The 18,625-nt window shown below is 37.5% G+C and overlaps 1 protein-coding gene across 6 annotated transcripts in view; it reads left to right on the top strand.

Moving 5' to 3' along the window:
• TSPAN12 (tetraspanin 12) overlaps window positions 1-18,625 on the top strand; it is a 111,870-nt gene that overhangs the window by 66,211 nt on the left and 27,034 nt on the right. For all 6 annotated transcript variants that reach the window (XM_070616399.1, XM_070616397.1, XM_070616398.1 and 3 more), the window contains one exon: window positions 16,858-16,932. In XM_070616399.1, coding sequence (XP_070472500.1) covers window positions 16,858-16,932 — 75 coding nt within the window. The remainder of the gene's footprint in view (window positions 1-16,857; window positions 16,933-18,625) is intronic.

Genomic DNA, 18,625 nt, shown 5'->3' with positions numbered 1-18,625 from the left:
AATACCTGTAAACCAGAAGCTTTTTTTTTTTTAAGACAACCAGTATCTTAGAGCTGCCATATCTCTTGAATGATTACTAAAAGACGAACTGGCAGCTGGGCTATGGTGCTGCTCAAGCAACAGTCAAAATGGCCTTATTCATCAGACTGATCAAGAAAAAGTGAGAAAGGGGGCCAGCCCGGTAGCACAGCAGTTAAGTTCGCATGTTCTGCTTCGGCAGCCCTGGGTTCGCCAGTTCGGATCCTGGGTGTGGACCTACGCACTGCTTGTCAAGCCATGCTGTGGCAGACGTCCCACGTATAAAGTGGAGGAAGGTGGGCACGGATGTTAGCTCAGGGCCAGTCTTCCTCAGCAAAAAGAGGAGGATTGGCAGCAGATGTTAGCTCAGTTCAGGGCTAATCTTTCTCAAAAAAAAAAAAAAATAAAAGTGAAAAAGCCTCAAAACAGGTCTTTATAACCAACTTGCCCTTCCACCCCAACCCCAACCCCCCAAGAAACCAACTCTGCAGGCTAAGAGGCCATCCATAGGAAAACATTTCTGGTGAACCTTGGTCATGAATTTGACCCTTCTATTGACTTATTGATGCAAGTTGTTAAAACACCCTAATTTAAGTTTCCCAAATAAAATACAGGACATCCAATTAAATTTGGATTTCAGATAAACAATGAATAATATTTTAGTATGTTCCATGCAGTATTTAGGATATACATGTACTAAAACATTATACATTGTTTATTTGAAGCTCAAAGTTAAATGGGCATTCTGTATTTTTATTTGCTGAATCTGGCAACCCTACTCCAACTAGATTTGTTCTTAATAAATATGGAACTGTCATAGAACAGAAACTTCTATATATTTATATGCGGACATCAAGAATAATTAAGTTCTGATTATATTGAGAAAACATGCCAAAAATGACTAGGAAAATAAACTCGAATATGCCATGACTTTCAAAGTAATTTCAGTAGTAGAAATTCCTTCTCTCCTTAACAGAGAAATTGAAGCTAAATGGAAATTGGTTTTAAGCCTTAGATGGGTACTTCCCAAGGCTTTTAGCTGTAGACTAAATGAAATTCATTTGTTATTGCAATTCTACCTTGCTATTAACATAGGCATTAAGAAAGTGGTGCCAGCTCAGGGGGAACGTAAACAGATTGAACAGACATGTTTACAATATCGACAAAAGCGGAATGTCACCATCAGGAGAAGGTCGTTTGTCAGTGTGATGCTAATATATGCTCAACTGCCAGCAAAGCATAGCTAGTCAAGTGCTGGTCAGAAATTAGGTTGGCTACCCCTCCCATGTTTGAGACCAGAGCCTTGGGTTTAAAAGGGAAGTTTTCTTTTTTTTCAATTTTATTATTCCAGAGAATTTTCATATGGCTTATGATTGTACGGAAGCACTTTTTTAAAGCTTTCTTAAAATATACAGTGATGGAACCAGATTTGAAATGATTCTCTTAATGGAAATCAAGTAAATTTTTAATGGCCATGAAGGAATTATTGATCATCCTCGGTTTTTTGTTGTTTAAAATCATAGTGTAAAACTGGACTATCTTTAAGTAGTAATTAATTTTCTTCAGACTCTGTTTAAGGCCTTCTTTTAAGTAGTTATAAATTTTATCATTATTAGCTAGCCATAAGCCAATAAGTTAAAATTAAACTATGAAGTTATATATCTTTACTATTTTCTGTTTATAGTTTTGATTGAGATAGCCTAACAACTTTATTTCTAAATCAAAATCCATCATATCATTGACGCATGTTCAGCATCTTCCCAGTGTTTTACTCTGATTTCTTAGAAAATACAGCAACTTTATATGGTTAGACTTATTTACAGATGGGGAGAAGCAGGGGTCCCAAAGATACGCAGCTGCTACTTGCTGTCATTAACATTCAAATCTGACTGTATTTGCTCAAAGCCCATGCTGTTTCACTCCGCCACACCACTATTGCAGTACACTTAATTAATTACTGGCATTATTTCTATAAGACTTAAATGTGCTTCCTTTATAATTCCAAGGCATTCAGTAGTCATTTAACTTTTAGAAATATAATCTTTTAATGTCCTTATTATAAAAGGAACTCAAAATTCTGCCATAGTTCTCTCTTATCCTGTCAAAGAATCAAACTGTTTCTCCTTTCCTTCCTTCCTGTTCTCCTTTTCTTTCCTTGTTCCTCCTTAAACATATATTGAGTACCCAGTCTGTGACAGACACTTGAAATGCAAAGATGAAAGGGGACAATACAAAGAAAATAGCAAAGCAAAATACAGTATTAAAGTTATAAATAAATTACTGTGGCAACGCAGAATAAGGAGCGGTTGGAGACTTCTGACAGGTTTCATAGGAGAGTCTTCCTTTGATCTAGATATTGAAAATGTGAGAGTTTTCTGGTGGAAGAAGGGAGGGACGGGCCTTAGAGCAACATGAAGCGTGTATGCAAAGACATGGAGGAGTGAAGGAACATGGCAGTTTAGCAAAACTTAGAAATTCAGGGTGGCTATGGCAATGAGAAGAGCATGGAGTCGTCCAATTGGGAAGGTCTTTGTAGGAGAGTCTGATGTTATCCCTCTTGCTGTCGAGAGCCAATGGGTGTTTCTAGCATGGGATGAAATGAGAACATTTAGGGCTGGTGGCACTAGGAAGCCCTGTTAATGGTTACCTACAGTCCTCAGAAGCCTTGGGTGGGGTCTGAACTAAGACTTTGGAACTGGAGAATGGCGGCTGAATTCAGTAGACCTTGCTGAGATAGAATAATGGATAAAGAATTGCACCTGATAGTAATGTTTGTATTACTTGATTGACATCAGGAAATGGTTTATTATTCAACATTTATGCATTTTTCATACAGTAGAAACATATCCCTTCAATACATGCATTTATTTTGACATATTAATGAGAATTTTTTAAAAGCTGTTGTTTTTACATTTACTTGTTAAATTCACAAAAACCTCAAGCGAACTGAAGATGATTTAGGCATTTCTGGAGCCAGAGGCTCGGTTTGCACATCTAGTTTTTGTGTGCACGGGAGCCCAGGACAGAACTCCGTGACCGCTTCTGTTTCTTAAGTGATGTTGGTTTGACTGCCTCTACCTGTTCCCTGTAAAAGCATGTGAGCAGATGTCTTTAAAAGTAAATGTCACATTGGGGACTAGGGACCAGGACAGTTGTGTGAGATTCATGGCCTTAGTGTTGGGTCTCTGTGACAGGATTTTGAGCACTCATTGGACTTTTCGCTTACTTCAGAGTTTGAAGTATCAATGGGCCAAGTATTTGTATTTTTGTTCTTTGCATAATTTAGGTGTCCTCTGTGATTAGTAAGCATTGTAAACTTTATTATGTTCTGTTTCTTAATATAGACATTTGAGATAACTGTCGTTAAAAATAAGCCATATAACTCTATATCCATTGATTTGATGAATGTCCTTACTCTGTGCTGAGTTCAAAGCCAGGTGTTTCTCTGGCAGCATATGCTTTTGAAAGGCTTGCTCCAGCTGTGAATACTGGCCACCAGTTCGGCAAATGCTACCTTGAGGTAAATTCAGTAACTGTGAAGTGTTTTTGCTTTCTCCTCTGCTCCCACCCTGTCAGTCTATTGGACTTCCTTTGGCAAACATAAAATGGTAAGTATGCATTTAAACTCATATAACTATCTAATTGGTAACGTACTGTTTCTTAAGGTGGATGGTGAAGAGGAGGCTGTTTATTTTATTATTCTGTACACCTTATAATGTGTGTGTGTGTATATATTTTGTTTGTGTGAAATACTATATAATAAAAAATTAAAGACAAATAAAAAAATCATATAGCTGTCTAGATGACTCAGGAAACAGTGTCCCTAAGTTTACAGAGAGTGAAAATAAGATGCAAATAACACATGTAAATGATGACAGAATTAAGTCGTTTAAGCCGATGGGGAAAGTAGCTTTCAGATAAACTTTGTAGAAAAATGATGTTCAATATTTACTTTATTTGCAATGTCTAATGAACTTGATGACTAAATAATAGCTTATGAATTGAAGTTATGCTTTTTTCATGAAATTTCATAAATTTAAAAAACTTATTGTTTCAGAATCATCATTCATACGTCTTTCCCCTTTTTCAGATAAAGGGTGATAACAGGACCTGGTTATATGCTCAGATTAGGATGAATCTTCTCAGCTCACATGACAGAAACACTAATTTAAATTTTATTTAAAATGTGTAAACACTGTGCTCGTATCATTTAGTATTCCTGCTAAGCAATACATTTGAATTATTCGAAAATAAGTAGTCATTCCTGAGTTTCCTTACATTACCATTATTTTAGCTTTAAAACTTTAGAATTTGGAAGCTACAAATTTCCTCAAAATGATTGCAACCATGAAGACATTTTAAAAACATTGTCTTAAAGAAGATAGGAATTTTGTTAGTTGATAGTTGCCAATGTAAGAATTGTTTCTATCAAGTAAAAATATGAATTTTTGCAGTGTCTCTCCTATGAAACAAACATTTAAGATATTTTGAAATTTCAAGTTCTGTGCTGGGTTTGCACAGCTGAGTTGAAGACATGGACTGATAACTTTTAATGAGATCATGAGAGGATTGCCTTTTGTAATTAAAATATTTTAATTTTAAAGTTCTCTCTTTGCGTTATTAAAGGTACTTTAAAAGAACTCTCTGGAACTATAGGGTAGATGTGTACCAGGTATGCAGGGCTGAGAGTTGCCAGGGTGACCTAGGACCAGATTATGAAGAGTCTTGAATATCGTGCCTATGTACTTTGCAGCTTGAAGTTTCATGAGCTGAAGAGTGATGTGATCTGATCTCTCTTCTGCTGCATCACCCTGGTAGCAGTGTCTCTTCTTGCTTTCTTCTGGGCCTTTTTGCTCATTTACCTGGGAGAAAATAGCTACTGGTCTTGCCACTCTGGGCTAAGGGGGCTTCACATTTAGAGAACCTTTTCAATGGTGGAAGAGAGAATGGAAGACACACTACTTTTATTCTAATGATGTGCCTTTACGGATGCAGGAATAAAAGTCTTCAGGTGGGAGAAGTCTATCTAATGTTTTAGAATTTTTTTTCCGGATGTACATTATAAACAAATTCTGCTAATCTGGATGTTTAGTTCAGGTTTAGTAGCAAAATTATAGTTGTCAAGCTAAACAGGCACAGGGTGCCAGGCTAAGATGCCCTTAGGGAGACAAGCCAGCGTCCAGGACTGTTGTGGATGGTTAGAACAGGAGGTCTTTGGAATGCTGCAGCCATTTTCCAGCCTCCGGGGAAAAAAGTTCCATAAACAATTGACTGCTATCAGAGGACTGTGGTAGAACTGCTTAACTTGTTTGAGAACAAACTTTTCAAGCCTGTTAGAAGCCTTTACCTACAGATAATGGATATGCTCCTTTCAAACCATGGTTGATCTGTTTATAAAAGGAGGTCTTCAAGGATCTTGGCTTTTCAATATTGTTTATAGCTCAAATATTTATTATAACAAAAGTGCATTTCTTTAAAATTGTTCTATGATTCATGCTGTTTAATTCAAAATGTTCCTTCTGTCAATTAGACCGTATTACTGATGTTTGGGCAACTTTGGTGAGAATTTAACGATTTTATCATGAATCACACGTGGTTTTCTTTCCCTGAACATTAAGCATGACTGTGAATCGGGTTATGTTCTTATACTTTCTTTTTTTAAGGAAGAAAATATATTTTTGGTTCAGGAAGGAAGTGTTTTTGCTTGAATAGACTTATCAAAAAAAGAGAAAACAAACAAACCTCTCCACTTGTAATATTTGTGTCAGTGGATTTGTAAAACTTAAAGGAAAATTTTCGTTTAGTACTCTTAAAAGAGATATGTTTGTGGTTATTCTGGAGAATATACAAAAATAAGTTAAAGTGTCTATCTTGTCTAAAAAAAGATAAAACAGTGAAAAGAACGTGATTTAGAAGAAACAACTTTCACAGACAGAGTTATAGATAGGTTCAAAAGTTATTGGCAGATATTGAAGTAGGAGTTCCCTTTCTACCTAATAAAACATCATCTTTAAAAGTATTCAATTTCCTAACCTGTTGTCTTATAAAGGGTCTTGTCATAAAGGTGCCTGCAATAATGAACTCATGCCCTTCTTGTCTTTGGAAGGGATCTGGCCACATTTGGTTGGGTCTGAGTGAGGGCTTCAATCTGGAGAATTGAGTCTGGTGTTATTTTGGCTGTGTTTCTTAGGATATTTCTAAGGCTCCTTCTTTGTACTTTCCGTGCAGGTTCTGGTGATGGGGGCTCCTGTCTCGAATTCTGAAGAATGGCCCAATGATATGTAGAGACAGCCCCTTCAGAGACCAGTAACACCCTGTAAATCTTTTGAGATGTGGCTGAGCATGCAGACTTTAGCTGACCTAGCTTGCAAAGCAACAGAAACTATATACATGGTGGCCTGTCTAGCTTGTCCAGCTACTTTATTGCCGTGCCCTTAATGCTTTACCTCTCATGATATAGATCATTGACCCTGGGAACTCATAGCCCTTGACTAAATCCCTCAGATGCTGGTGTAACACAATTCTGTGTAATAGTTGGAACAGCACATGAAGCAAACACTTACTAATTTGACACTTAGTAATTCACCTACATCTTTGATAAAGAAGTTAGCTCAGCAATTACAGTGTAAATAAAATTCAAAAGGGGAGTAAATTAAGATACATTATTTGAAATATTCTTGTATATTTGTTCAAATGGGCGCATGAACAAAGGACCACAGCATACCAATACTTTCTTCCTTTAGCTTGAATTTCTGCATGGGCTCAGGAGTTACACACTTTGTTTCTTCAAAGACTGGTTTATAGTTCTAGCTTTTTCTAAGTTAGACTGAGCTCATTCCATTTATGATTCTTAAAAGAAAGGATATTTAATGGTAATTAATTTAATTTAATGCCTTTTCATTGAAAAATTTATAGACAGACATAGAACATGGTGAATAATTGGCCTCCGGAAAGTACCAAGCCTATGTCTGCTATGACTTCGCTCTGAGACCAGGTTACAGCACAGGCTTTCTGGGGATGTGTGTTTTAAGCAGCAAGTGCTCTTGGACTGTTAGTAGTTCAGTCCCAGTGGATTCTTAACAGAATGTCGGCTGTTCCATTATCTTGTACAAATATTTGGCACTGGAATTCTCTTATTTACTAACTATAAGTAATATAATATTTTTAAACCTCCAATCACCGGGAAAGGAAAAATAAACAACTGCCATAGAGATACTTAGCACTGAAAACTTGCAGAGTTTAGTATTTGACAGGGTGGGGACTGGAGTTTATCATTTATCATTTAGTGAACGCAGGCCTTTAATCAAACTTCTTGTTTATTGAAAGTGTTGGTTATGTAGCATGTAGATAGGAGTCAAAAGGCACCATGTTTAAAATATTAAAATGTCCAGTAAAGTATGTTATATTTTGAATCGGTTTTTATTTTGGGGAGGCGAATCTCAGGTTGTATTAATTTTCCTAAGCAAATCTGACTTTTGTGGTTTCAATTTATGTTGAATGTTACTTAGGAAAAAACAATCTGAGTTTTTAGTTATAAGTTAAGAGAGTAGCAGGTTAAAATAACTTTTACAGTGTTTATAATTTTTCCTTTTCTCTCAGTGGAATATATTCTTCCTGAGGAGGTTCTGTGATACTAGATTGATTATCTGCTTGCTTGCACAGAGAGACTTGTATAAAAGTGTTCAAGGAAGACATTACAATTTTGTTTTAATGTAAAAATTCTTTTCCACTTGGCGTTTATATAGAAAAACAGATTGGAAAATAACTGCTTTGTCTATTTGTGGTAGGCTGGATATGGAATTTTTGTTTCCTTTAGATAGTATCTATCTCAGAGTCTTTTCTCTATAAAGCTGGATAGAATGAAGATAGGTTTAATATTAATAGAATATATGTTCTATAAAAGTTCTCTTTTCCTGTATTTCTCAACTGCTTGTAAAGTTTAATATTCTCAGTAAAGGTAAGCACTCAATAAATTGATTGGCTTTGTTAGGGCCGATTGCTTTTTGTTTTTATTACAGTAATAAAAGTTAGAAATCAAAAATTAAACATAAATCTATTCTGCCCAAAGTGAAAATTATTTGAATATTTTATACAAAAGCTAATATTACTTTCTTAGAAATTTTAATATCTGTGATTAACAGTAAAGAAATAAATATGTAAAAAAATAAATCACTTTCATTTATTAGTGCTTTTCTAAAAGTTCCCTTTAATGAACTGTTAAGCGCTCATTGGCTATACAGCACCATACTTCATTATAAAAATTGTAAAATGTGAATAAGAACAAAAATTAATTTTAATGTTTTAAAAGAAGCCGATCTGGCTGACTTAATATAAGTTCAACCAAGTATGGAGGAGATGGAATTGTTGATATAATTTGTCAAGGATTTTGCCATAGCAATTAAAGCAGCATGTGTGCCTTTAACTAGCCATGTTAAGTGGAAGGAAAAAGGAATTTTTTGCCATCCTTAAAATTTTGATATTATTGGTGGTCTTCTTTTCTTCTGCTGGAAAACGTAAAAAATGGGAAGATAGGGGTTTTTGGTCATTCCTCCTTAGTTCAAAGACAAGAAAGGTTTTATATGTACTTGTGTGAACATGTACTTGTGTGCATGGTGTTCAGAAGCTGGAGATCTATAGTGGATGGATCATGAGGCATTGCTAACACCACTAACAACATCCCTAATGTAATACGTACTATGTGGCAGCCGCTATTACATGTGCTTTACGTGTATTGACTCATTCAATTCGCCCAACTATGCTATGAGGCTGGCACTATTGTTGTGCCCATTTTCCAGATGAGGGCACTGAAACACAGAAAGGTTAAGTGATTTGCCCAACTATTACATGGTAGAGCTGGGGTCTGAATCCAGCTTGGCTCCAGAACCTGTGCTTTGAAAGAGTTAGTGTTCATTGCCTCTCAATCATGGATGAATGTAGCTAGCTCCATTTTCTATTTTTAAAAAATAGAGATAATGATATTTTTTGTAATATTTTTGAGAAGTAAATGATATAATGTATGTAAATCTCTGGCAAAATAAATGTTTTGTGCATTCACACCTGTGTGTGTATTCACTCTTAAACACATGTTTGTGTATATACATATATACATATAAGTATATTTGATTTTTTCCATAGTTTTTATATAATTTTAATTTTATATACTCACAATACTTGATTATATATACATACACACATATATATATATATGTATATCACTTCTGCAAATAAAGTAAATCCAGGCCTTCTCATTGAATGAAATTGCCCATAACTTGGAATTCTAAGCTTTATAATTTTGTGACTAAAATGAACTATTATGGAAAATAATCCATCTCATACTGATTTGAGCAGACTGTATGTGTGGTTTTAATAAGCAAAGTTGCAGGAGAGATCCAAATTTCCAAACAGAGTCTAGTGAAAGAGACCTCTGGGTGGGGTCTATAAATCACATTTAAGTATATACATTTTTTGTATCTTTTATAGCACTCCTATTTTGAACTACTGAAGGAACATTTAGCAGAAGAATGATGGTATCTCAGGATAAAGTCACCCACCCGTTTTGTCCCAATAACCAAGAAGTATAATTGGTCTACTTACAATTTTCAGCCTTTTTTGAGTAACTATTTCCACATTAAACCTATGTAAAATCCTTCAGCTATCAACCTTTTTCTCCTTGGTATCAAGGCTTCAGGGGGGCTATTGTTTGTTTTAATTTTGTTTTTACTTTTATTAACGTGATTCACAGAGGTAATTTCATTCTAAAAGGCTTATTATGAAAAATAGTAGTTCTTTATCCCTACTGTTTTCCATTCCTAAGAGGCAGCCGCTTTCAATTTTGTTTTAGCAGATTCCGTTGGAATTTACTTCCACATCTCTAAATCTCATGTTTTTGTAACTCTTCTCATTCTTTCAGTTTTCCGTTTTAAGCACTATCCATTGACTCCTTATGGAAGATGCAGAACTGGCACCCTTCCCTGCCTCAGGCCCCCCCACCCATGCATGCTTCCTATGGCACTCATTGCGGATGTATCATAATGTTGGTTAGGTCAGTGTTTACCTGATCGTCACGAGGTAAATGCTGTTCGCAGCTGGGCCACATAAATGCTGGATTTACTTCTTTCTGGAATAGTACTTTGTTTTTCTTGAAATTAATACTCCGTTTTCTGTGTATTTCTGTCTAATTCAACTCTAACTCCCCCCAGTGTAAGTTTTCTCTTTATGTATTTAAATATTTTGGGCATCCTACTGATGATTTTTTTTTAAAAGAATTCTCTTAGAGCATTCTAGCCCCGCTCTAGTCTAGACCTGCTGAAGCTGTTGCCGTCATGGGATATCCCTTTACTACCATTCTGGGATTTCCTTTGTCTCCCTTGTTTCCTGCAGTCCGAGTCATTGTCCTTCTCTGTTTAGTCTCTCATTCTAGGGAGTACATCTTCCAGTAGTTTCCTGCAAAAGTGTACAGAGGTGATACCTTTTTTAAAAAGCTTGCATGCGTAAAAATGGCTTTATATACCCTTACATGTTAATTTTGATGGCTATAGAATTGTAGGTTGGCAATCACTTTTCCCTCAGAATTTTGAAGACACTCTTCCACTGTCCTCTAGCTTCCAGTATTCTACGGAGAAATCCAATGCAATTTTGATTTGAATTGAGTTTTGAACCTTTATGGAAAAGGTATGTAAATTTGAACTTCACTTCTCTATTTCCAGTACTGTACTTTATCCTCCACTGTACCAAGTGTCCCCAGGCCCGAGACTCTGTTTTACTTTCCCCACAGAATAAGCCTGCCAACTTCTATATTAGTGGGCATGGGTAGTCATCCAGCTACACAGTGTGGGGAAGGTGAGCTGAGGGCTCTAACTTCTTCCTGAACGAGTTTTCAGCAACTTGTCCTATTTTTATCCCTATCTTCATACACTTCCAGAAGTTTCCAGGGCTGCCAATACCTGAGTATTTTGGGGCCTCTGCAGTGTGAGGCAGGGTGTTTCCGGCTTTCCCCACCACTGTCAACCCTTCAGCTTTTGGGGGACTGCTAGGAAATTTGCCACTCATCTTCTTTGCAACTTCCAAAATATATTTACTGTTGTCTCCTTTTCCTTTTTCTTTATCTCTGGGTTTATTTATGCCTTTTAAACTATCTCTTTGTTGTTGTTTTAGTGAAGTTTCAAAAGGGAGAAGGGATAAATGAATGTGTTTAATCTGCTTTCTTTAGGGGGAAATCTTGGGGGTGTGGGTGTCAGGGAGCCAGATCATTTTTATAGTGTTTCTTTAAGAAAGAACCTCCTTGAGATTTTACTGTTTTGTCTGTGTACATACAATGAGATGAAATAACCTTTAATAGGGGGAATGAATCCCCTTTATTTCTATTGAGGGATGCATTTGTCTACAAGTCACCAAGGACTTAAATAGGAAGGTGAGATTTCACGCCCTTCCCTTCCTCCTCGAATACTTCCAGTGGACAAAGGGACTAGGAACCTATGCCATTCTTGCCATTCTGTGGCCAACCTTTGTCTGGAATAACAGACGAATTGATTTCAGCATTTTTTAAAAAGAAGTTAGATTCCCCACCCTCCCCACACTTCCTGCTTCAGTTTCCTAATAAAGATGTTTTGAAAAATACCAGCTATATTCTCACTGGACAGGGATTTTACTAAAGATTTAATCAAATAGCTTGTGAGATTAGATGTCCTTGACTGAGAGCGACCCTGATAGTTTTAGGATGAGGCGAACAGTTTTACTCGCTGTCCTCCTCCAATCCTAGTTACAGGTAGTCAAGAAATATGCAGTGAGTAAGTGCTCTATCCCAGGCAGCATGTTAAGTGTTTAGAATTGAATGATACCTCTGGTCCTCACGGAGTTTATATTCTAGTAGATACTATGGTGTGGTTAATAATGGCTACCATGTAGGTAGTGCTTACTCTGTGACAGCCCTTTACGTGATTGAATCCTTAGCAAAACGCTGCAAGGTAATTTTAGCATTCTCATTTTGTGAATGAGGAAACTGAGCCTTACTGGTTTGCCCAAGGTCATCCAACTGGTATGTAAAGGAGCCAGAATCTGAAGCCAGGTCCGTTTTATTTCAAAGCCTGGGTTCTTCCCATCTGTATGGTTTCAAAGAAAACCAGTCAGCAAAGCAATTTCACTTACAAGGTTTTATCTAATCTGCTTTTATCTAACCCACTGAGGGCACTCATTCTTGAAGTGAAAGGTAATTATTCTTAGCTTGAGAGATTTTCTGAAAAAAATCACTAATTAATTGCATCATTTGGAGGTGTATCCTATCACCACCTTGCTTTACTTGATGCAATTTTTTCATGAACATACGTTTAGGGATAAAATGTATTCATAGACACCAATTTTAGTTTAATTGCATTAGAGGAGCTTAGCTATTTTAGGGAACTCTGCACTGAATAATTTTTAAAGCAAATAAAATAGTTTGTTATGCAAATAATTTCATTCTAATTTCCTTGTATAAACATACTCTTTACCATTCTTTGTTTATTTAAAATGTTTAGTAGTTAGTAGCTCAGAAAGATGGGGAGAGTCTGCATATTGTTCCTTTTCTTTAGCAGGGTAAATTGTCTTAAATGTTTAAAGGCACACTGGATTATCATAGAATAATCCACCAGAAAGACAATGGTAATACAGAGAGGCAATATTTAAAATAGAAATGTGTCAGCAGAAGTCAAGGGGAGTCCAACATTAACAAGAAACTCAGGGTTAAATTAGTCAGAGAATCTCTAGGAAATCTGAAATTGGTCTTTGGTTGGGAAGCTGATCATTATTTCCACTGACATTTATTGAATACTTGCTGTGTGACAGGTACTGCTTAGGCACTGGGGATAAAATACTGTTTAAGGACAAGATCCCTGCCAGCCAGAACCAATGGTCTGGCAGTTAAGCGAGCATTGTGACTTGTAGGTGAGGCCACCAACTGGTTTAAAAGTTGAAGCCTCTGGGGCCTGATGTACAGCAGAGAAGGAAGCTTTGATACACAGAGGGAAGGAGAAAAGTAAAAGGGGTAAAGAGATGAAATACTGTAAAACAATGATGAAGAAGAAACTGTGGCCCGTTGCAGGTAATGAAGGCTATGTACAGGGAGAAAGGACAAGTCGATGCTGGATGTATTTCACCAACTACTTCAGAATGGCATTTGTATAATACTTGACAAATTTAAAACTTAAAAGTTTTCAAAGGTTGTATCAAATCAACCTTGACGATAACAGGAAAGGAGGCTTTATTTTTATCTTCATTATACAGATGAGCAGACTTAAGCCAGGGCAGTTTAAGGATTTGCCAAAGATCACAGAGTGTGTTTCAGAGCGGGGTTTGAACTGTAATCTTCCAACTCCACATTCAGAGCTCTTTCCACCGTTTTGGAAGGACAGCACTTGAGGAAAAGAGAGCGGCAAGTTGCTCTGCAAACAAGATTGGGACAGACCATCTCATCAAACCGCGTGCACTGGGAAAGTCAGAGCATGAGAGACACATGCTGACACCATTAGGGGAGATATATAAATGTTTCCAGTAATGTTAAAGACAACAGACAGTTCTGTAGTGAAATGGGATATGTAGGTACGCTTCATACCATAACCAAGTTCAGTGGGAGCTGTTGCTTAATTGTTTGCTAGTTTTGTTCTTTTGAAACTATGGATTGACACCATGTTTTATAGATGCCTCACTCAGATCTAGCCCTTAGACTAAGTAGTGGCAGAGTGACTCTGCAATAATCAATATGAGGATAACTTTATCCAGGACTCAGAGCTCACTGAAAAAGAAAACATAGGGGTAAATGGGGTTGATCTATGTATGTTGTATTGAGGGTGGATTTGACATTTAAAGTTTTCCTTGGAATTCGAAGACTGAGTTTGTCAGGCTCATGCAATGACAACAAAGCAACGACAGCTGACCATGAACTCCAGCATCATTTGTAAAAAAAATTTTATTTGAATTAAGTTTTAGATTTAGTTTGTTCCAGCAGTGTTTTATAATGCTGATGAAACTTGGATTTTCAATCTGAAAGTCAAGTAAATCTGTGCTCCTGAATGTAAGTGGAATAAAGACAGAGGAATTGTTTTATATGAGAGAACTAGCATCAAATGAGACCTTTGGAAATCTGAAAGATACAATCATTTTAGAGTTTTTCCAGAGTTAAGAGAGTGTCCAGCGCATAGGGACCCCCTCCTTCCCATATTGGTAATTGCAGTTTTGAGTTTGTAATGAGAGATTGTTTCAGCTGTATGTGCTGTATATATGCATTCCTGGGGATGCTTAAGTTATGGAAATGCTAGCCCATTGTGGAGCTCACTTACAAGGTCAGAGGTGATGTCATGCCTGTAGTTATTGCTCTGTGGTTTGGCTCCATAGGTCTGGCAGACATACTCAGGTATTGCGTGTATTGCATATATCCGGGCACTTGCCCGTGGCCCTGTGTTGGGGGCCTTTCTGCTGGTGCAGCACAGACCATAAACTGGTCGGTGACTCCAGGAGGCAAAGAAACAAGAGAGATGACTCAAGTGGGATTTAAAAGGGTATGAAATCAATCCAGAAATCTGCATGGTTATTTATCCCCAGGGCAAAGTCAGGGTATCTCCTATTTTCTTTCCAGCAACAGCACACATAATTCTTGTTCATGTCCATGTTTTGTCTTGGCGGAATCTTGACCTTTCAGGGGCTGTTTTGGTTTTCATTGTAAGTAGACATCAATTTTGCAAAGAATTTAGGTTAGGGATCTGAGAAAGCAAAAATATCCCATAGTGTAATTTTTCTCTGGAGTCTCATTCTTTTGTAGGATCTTATTAAGGAAAAGGAAATTGATTGAGCATATAATTATTGAACATTTGGTTTCTTTGTCATGTAAGGTGAAAATATAGTATCGTTCATGTCTAAAAATCATCTTAAACATTAAAGAGTGTTTGGATAAAAACTGACATGGAGTCCCGTGTTCACAAAATCTCTTCTAATCATCATGTCAAGGCTAAAATCTTTAAAGTAAGGCAACACTTGCACATAATATCTGAGTAGAGTGAAGCTGACCAAGAGAACTACTTATACTGAAAATAAAAGTGCTTGAACAATGGGATCCCCTTAAGAAAATATTACTTGATCTTTTGAACCAATTATTATTTTTACGCCATGTTATTGTCTAAGAGATTATGCAGCTATGTATTGTTTGTTTTTTATATGAAAGAGACAAATGAAAACTAATGGTGGTGATTGATATATGTATATATTTTTTTTAAAGATTGGCACCTGAGCTAACATCTGTTGCCAATCTTCTTTTTTGTTTTTCTTCTTCACTCCAAAGCCCCTCAGTACATAGTTGTATGTTCTAATTGTAGATCCTTCTGGCTCTGCTTTGTGGGATGCCACCTCAGCGTGGCTTGATGAGTGGTGCTAGGTCCATGCCCAGGATCTGAAGCGGCAAAACCCTGGGCCACCAAAGCAGAGTGCGCGAACTCAACCACTCAGCCATGGGGCTGGTCCCGTGATTTATATTTTTAAATCATAAGGGAAATATCATGGAAGTAGTAGAAAATCAGCTCAATTTTCTATATCTTGTATTTCCCCTTCCCCTTTTCTGACAAAAATTAAGAGCAAAGAAACTCAACGTTCAAGTCTTGATGGCTCACAACTGTAAATTGGTCTGCTTTTTCCCCTTTCCTTGCTAACGTCCTAGTTCAGCAATCTTTTATTTAGTTCCTCTGATCATACACTTGCTTCCCTACAAATCATTTTTCACAAAACACCCAGAATTATGTTTTTATAATGCATGTCACAACATGTCACCTGCTAATGGATTTCGATTACACTTGGAATAAAACCCAAAACCCTCTCTATGGCCCAGGAAGCTCTGGCTCTCTGCACCTCTCAGCATCCTCTGCTTGTGCTCCCTGTAAGCATCCCACCTGCTTCTGTGCTGCGGTTAGTTCTGTGCTCCACTGAGTTCTTAACTAGCTCACCCAGACAAGTGGCCTTGCACTTGACATTTCCTCTTCCTGGATTGCTTTTCCACAAGTCTTATCAGCATTGCCTTCTCCTTGTCACTACTGACTCATCTTAAAGATCACCTTCATAAGAAGCCTTTCCTCAGTCCAAGGCAGCTCCCGGTCTCTTACTGTCATATCACTCTGCTTTGTTTTCATTTATTCTTTTATGTAGCATGTATTTATTGAGCAACTACTCTGTGATAAGGAACACAAGAAATTTCCTGCCTTACTGGAGCAGTCATTCCAGTGAAAAGAATAATCGATAATCAATAATCACTACCCAATACACCAACTCTGACCTGGCACCATAAACAGAGTGGAAGATCCATGAAAGCAGTGGTGCTGTGTTTTTCTGCTGGAATTAGTGAAGAAAACTTTGAGAGAGCTCGTTCTTTCCCAAACTTTTACTACTTGTTTCTGTAAAGCTACCCCCACAACTGGAGGTGTCAAGATATAACACCTGGCACATGGCCACAATGGTCCGGCTCTCCAGAATTTACCATGCACATTCTTGAGCAAATCACTTTGTGTATTTTTTGCATTAATTTTCTCATTTGTAAAATGAAGTAGTTCTATCCATTTCCCAAGGTTCTTGAATGAGTTAATTATGAAAGTACTCAATAAATAGAGCACTATCCAAATGGCCCACTTAGGTGAGTATTGAATGTTGTCTGCAGCTGTCTCTAAATTTACTCCAATTCTTCCCCTCTCCTCCCGAGGGAGCTTCTTGATTATGTGCCTCTGTTTTCTTGTCCATCAGATAAACAACACTGAATGGTATTTGGCTTGTCTCTGATGAGCATATTTTACTTTGACTCTATCCTAACAGCATTCATTTTCTGTTCTTCTACAGTACTTTGGAAGTTTGCTTGTCATTTTCTGTGTAGAGCTGGCTTGTGGTGTTTGGACGTATGAGCAGGAAGTAATGGTGAGTTCAAAATGGGATATAATCCCAATCTGAAACAATATCCAGTCCAGCCTTTAAATCAGATACTTTGGATACTATTTGGATTTAGGCACATGAGTGTTAATTTGAATGTTTATACTGTATGATAATAGAGAATAATCCCAATACTTCTGAAAAGTAATATTTTTTTTCCGTCTAAAGCATAATTCCAAACCATAATTTGTAATATTTCATTTGGTATACTATATATCTTTAATTCCACAGATTGCTTAAACAGAAATATAATAGACTGAAAATAATATATGCTCTAAAATAATTTTACCAACTTCGGAGTATATAATAAAAAAGATTCGCATTTGCAACAGGATCTGAGAAAGCTTGAAAATCGACATGATAGCCTTCTAAACTGCTCCCGGCAGCTGTCCACTGAGGACTGGGAAGTGAGCATCTCCTGTTTGTGACCTGCTGAACCACCTTCCACTTTTTTTTAAGATTTTTATTTTTCCCTTTTCTCCCCAAAGCCCCCTGGTACCTAGCTGTATATTTTTAGTTGTGGGTCCTTCTAGTTGTGGCATGTGGGACGCCACCTCAGCATGGCTTGATGAGTGGTGCCATGTCCGCACCCAGGATCCCAAACCAGCGAAACCCTGGGCCACCAAAGCAGAGCGCGCGAATTTAACCGCTCGGTCATGGGGCCGGCCCCTGTCTTTCAGTTTAAGAAGTGTATTTGAAGAGTTGCCGTGTGTTTACCTCAGTCTAGAAATACTCTCAGAGTTTGAGACTTGGCTTCATGAAAACAGCTCTTCAGCATTTTCCTCATTCATTTTATCAATTGAAACTGCTGGAACAACTTTTATAGCTATGTTGGAACGAATAAGGATCAGAGTTTCTCAGTCTTAAGATAAGACCGGTCAGGATCGGTTTACCACTTGTGCTTCACCTTTGCTCGCACTGGGCATTATTACTCATTTAATGCTTACTAACTTCACTGGTGCAAATTGGTGCATTTATCACTAATGAGGTCAAGCACAGTCATGTGTCTGTGATTGCTGGCCATTTTCATGGTGCCAGGCAGATTTTTCCACCGTAAGTGTCACAAAATGACTCTGTTTCAGGAAGATGGTGTGTTTCAACATGTAGTCCTTGGATTGTCTACAGCAGGAGTCACCCAGGGTGAATATTAAAAACGCACATTTTAGGGGTCAACCTGGTGGCATAGCTGTTAAGTTCGCATGCTCCATTTCAGGGACCTGGAGTTCACGGGTTCAGATCCTGGACGTGGACCTATGCACTGCTTGTCAAGCCACGCTGTGGCAGCATCCTGCATACAAAATAGAGGAAGGTTGCTACAGATGTTAGCTCAGTGACAATCTTCCTCACCAAAGAAAACCACACAAAAAATACATGGTAGGGTTCTAGGCCAGATCTACTAAATCAGAATAGAGGGAGAGACAGAGGGAGAGGGGTGGGGCCTGAGCATTTGTACTTGTGACATATTTCTCAGGTGAGTCTTCAACATTTTAAAATTTAAAAGCTCTTCAGAAGAGAAGAAGATTATTTTGTATTTGTCTCAGAGAGGCATTTCGGCAGTTTTGTAAGAAAATTGAAGTCGTTTCTGGTACCGATGCAGTTATTACAGATTCTGTGGTGAATCTGCCACTGTACTGTGAGACTGCCTTGAATATGAAGTGGTAATTGCAGACTAGTGAGTACT

This window comes from Equus przewalskii, chromosome 4 (genome assembly GCF_037783145.1).
Source record: "Equus przewalskii isolate Varuska chromosome 4, EquPr2, whole genome shotgun sequence".
Taxonomy (NCBI): Eukaryota; Metazoa; Chordata; class Mammalia; order Perissodactyla; family Equidae; genus Equus; species Equus przewalskii.
This window is presented reverse-complemented; position numbering and strand designations above follow the sequence as displayed.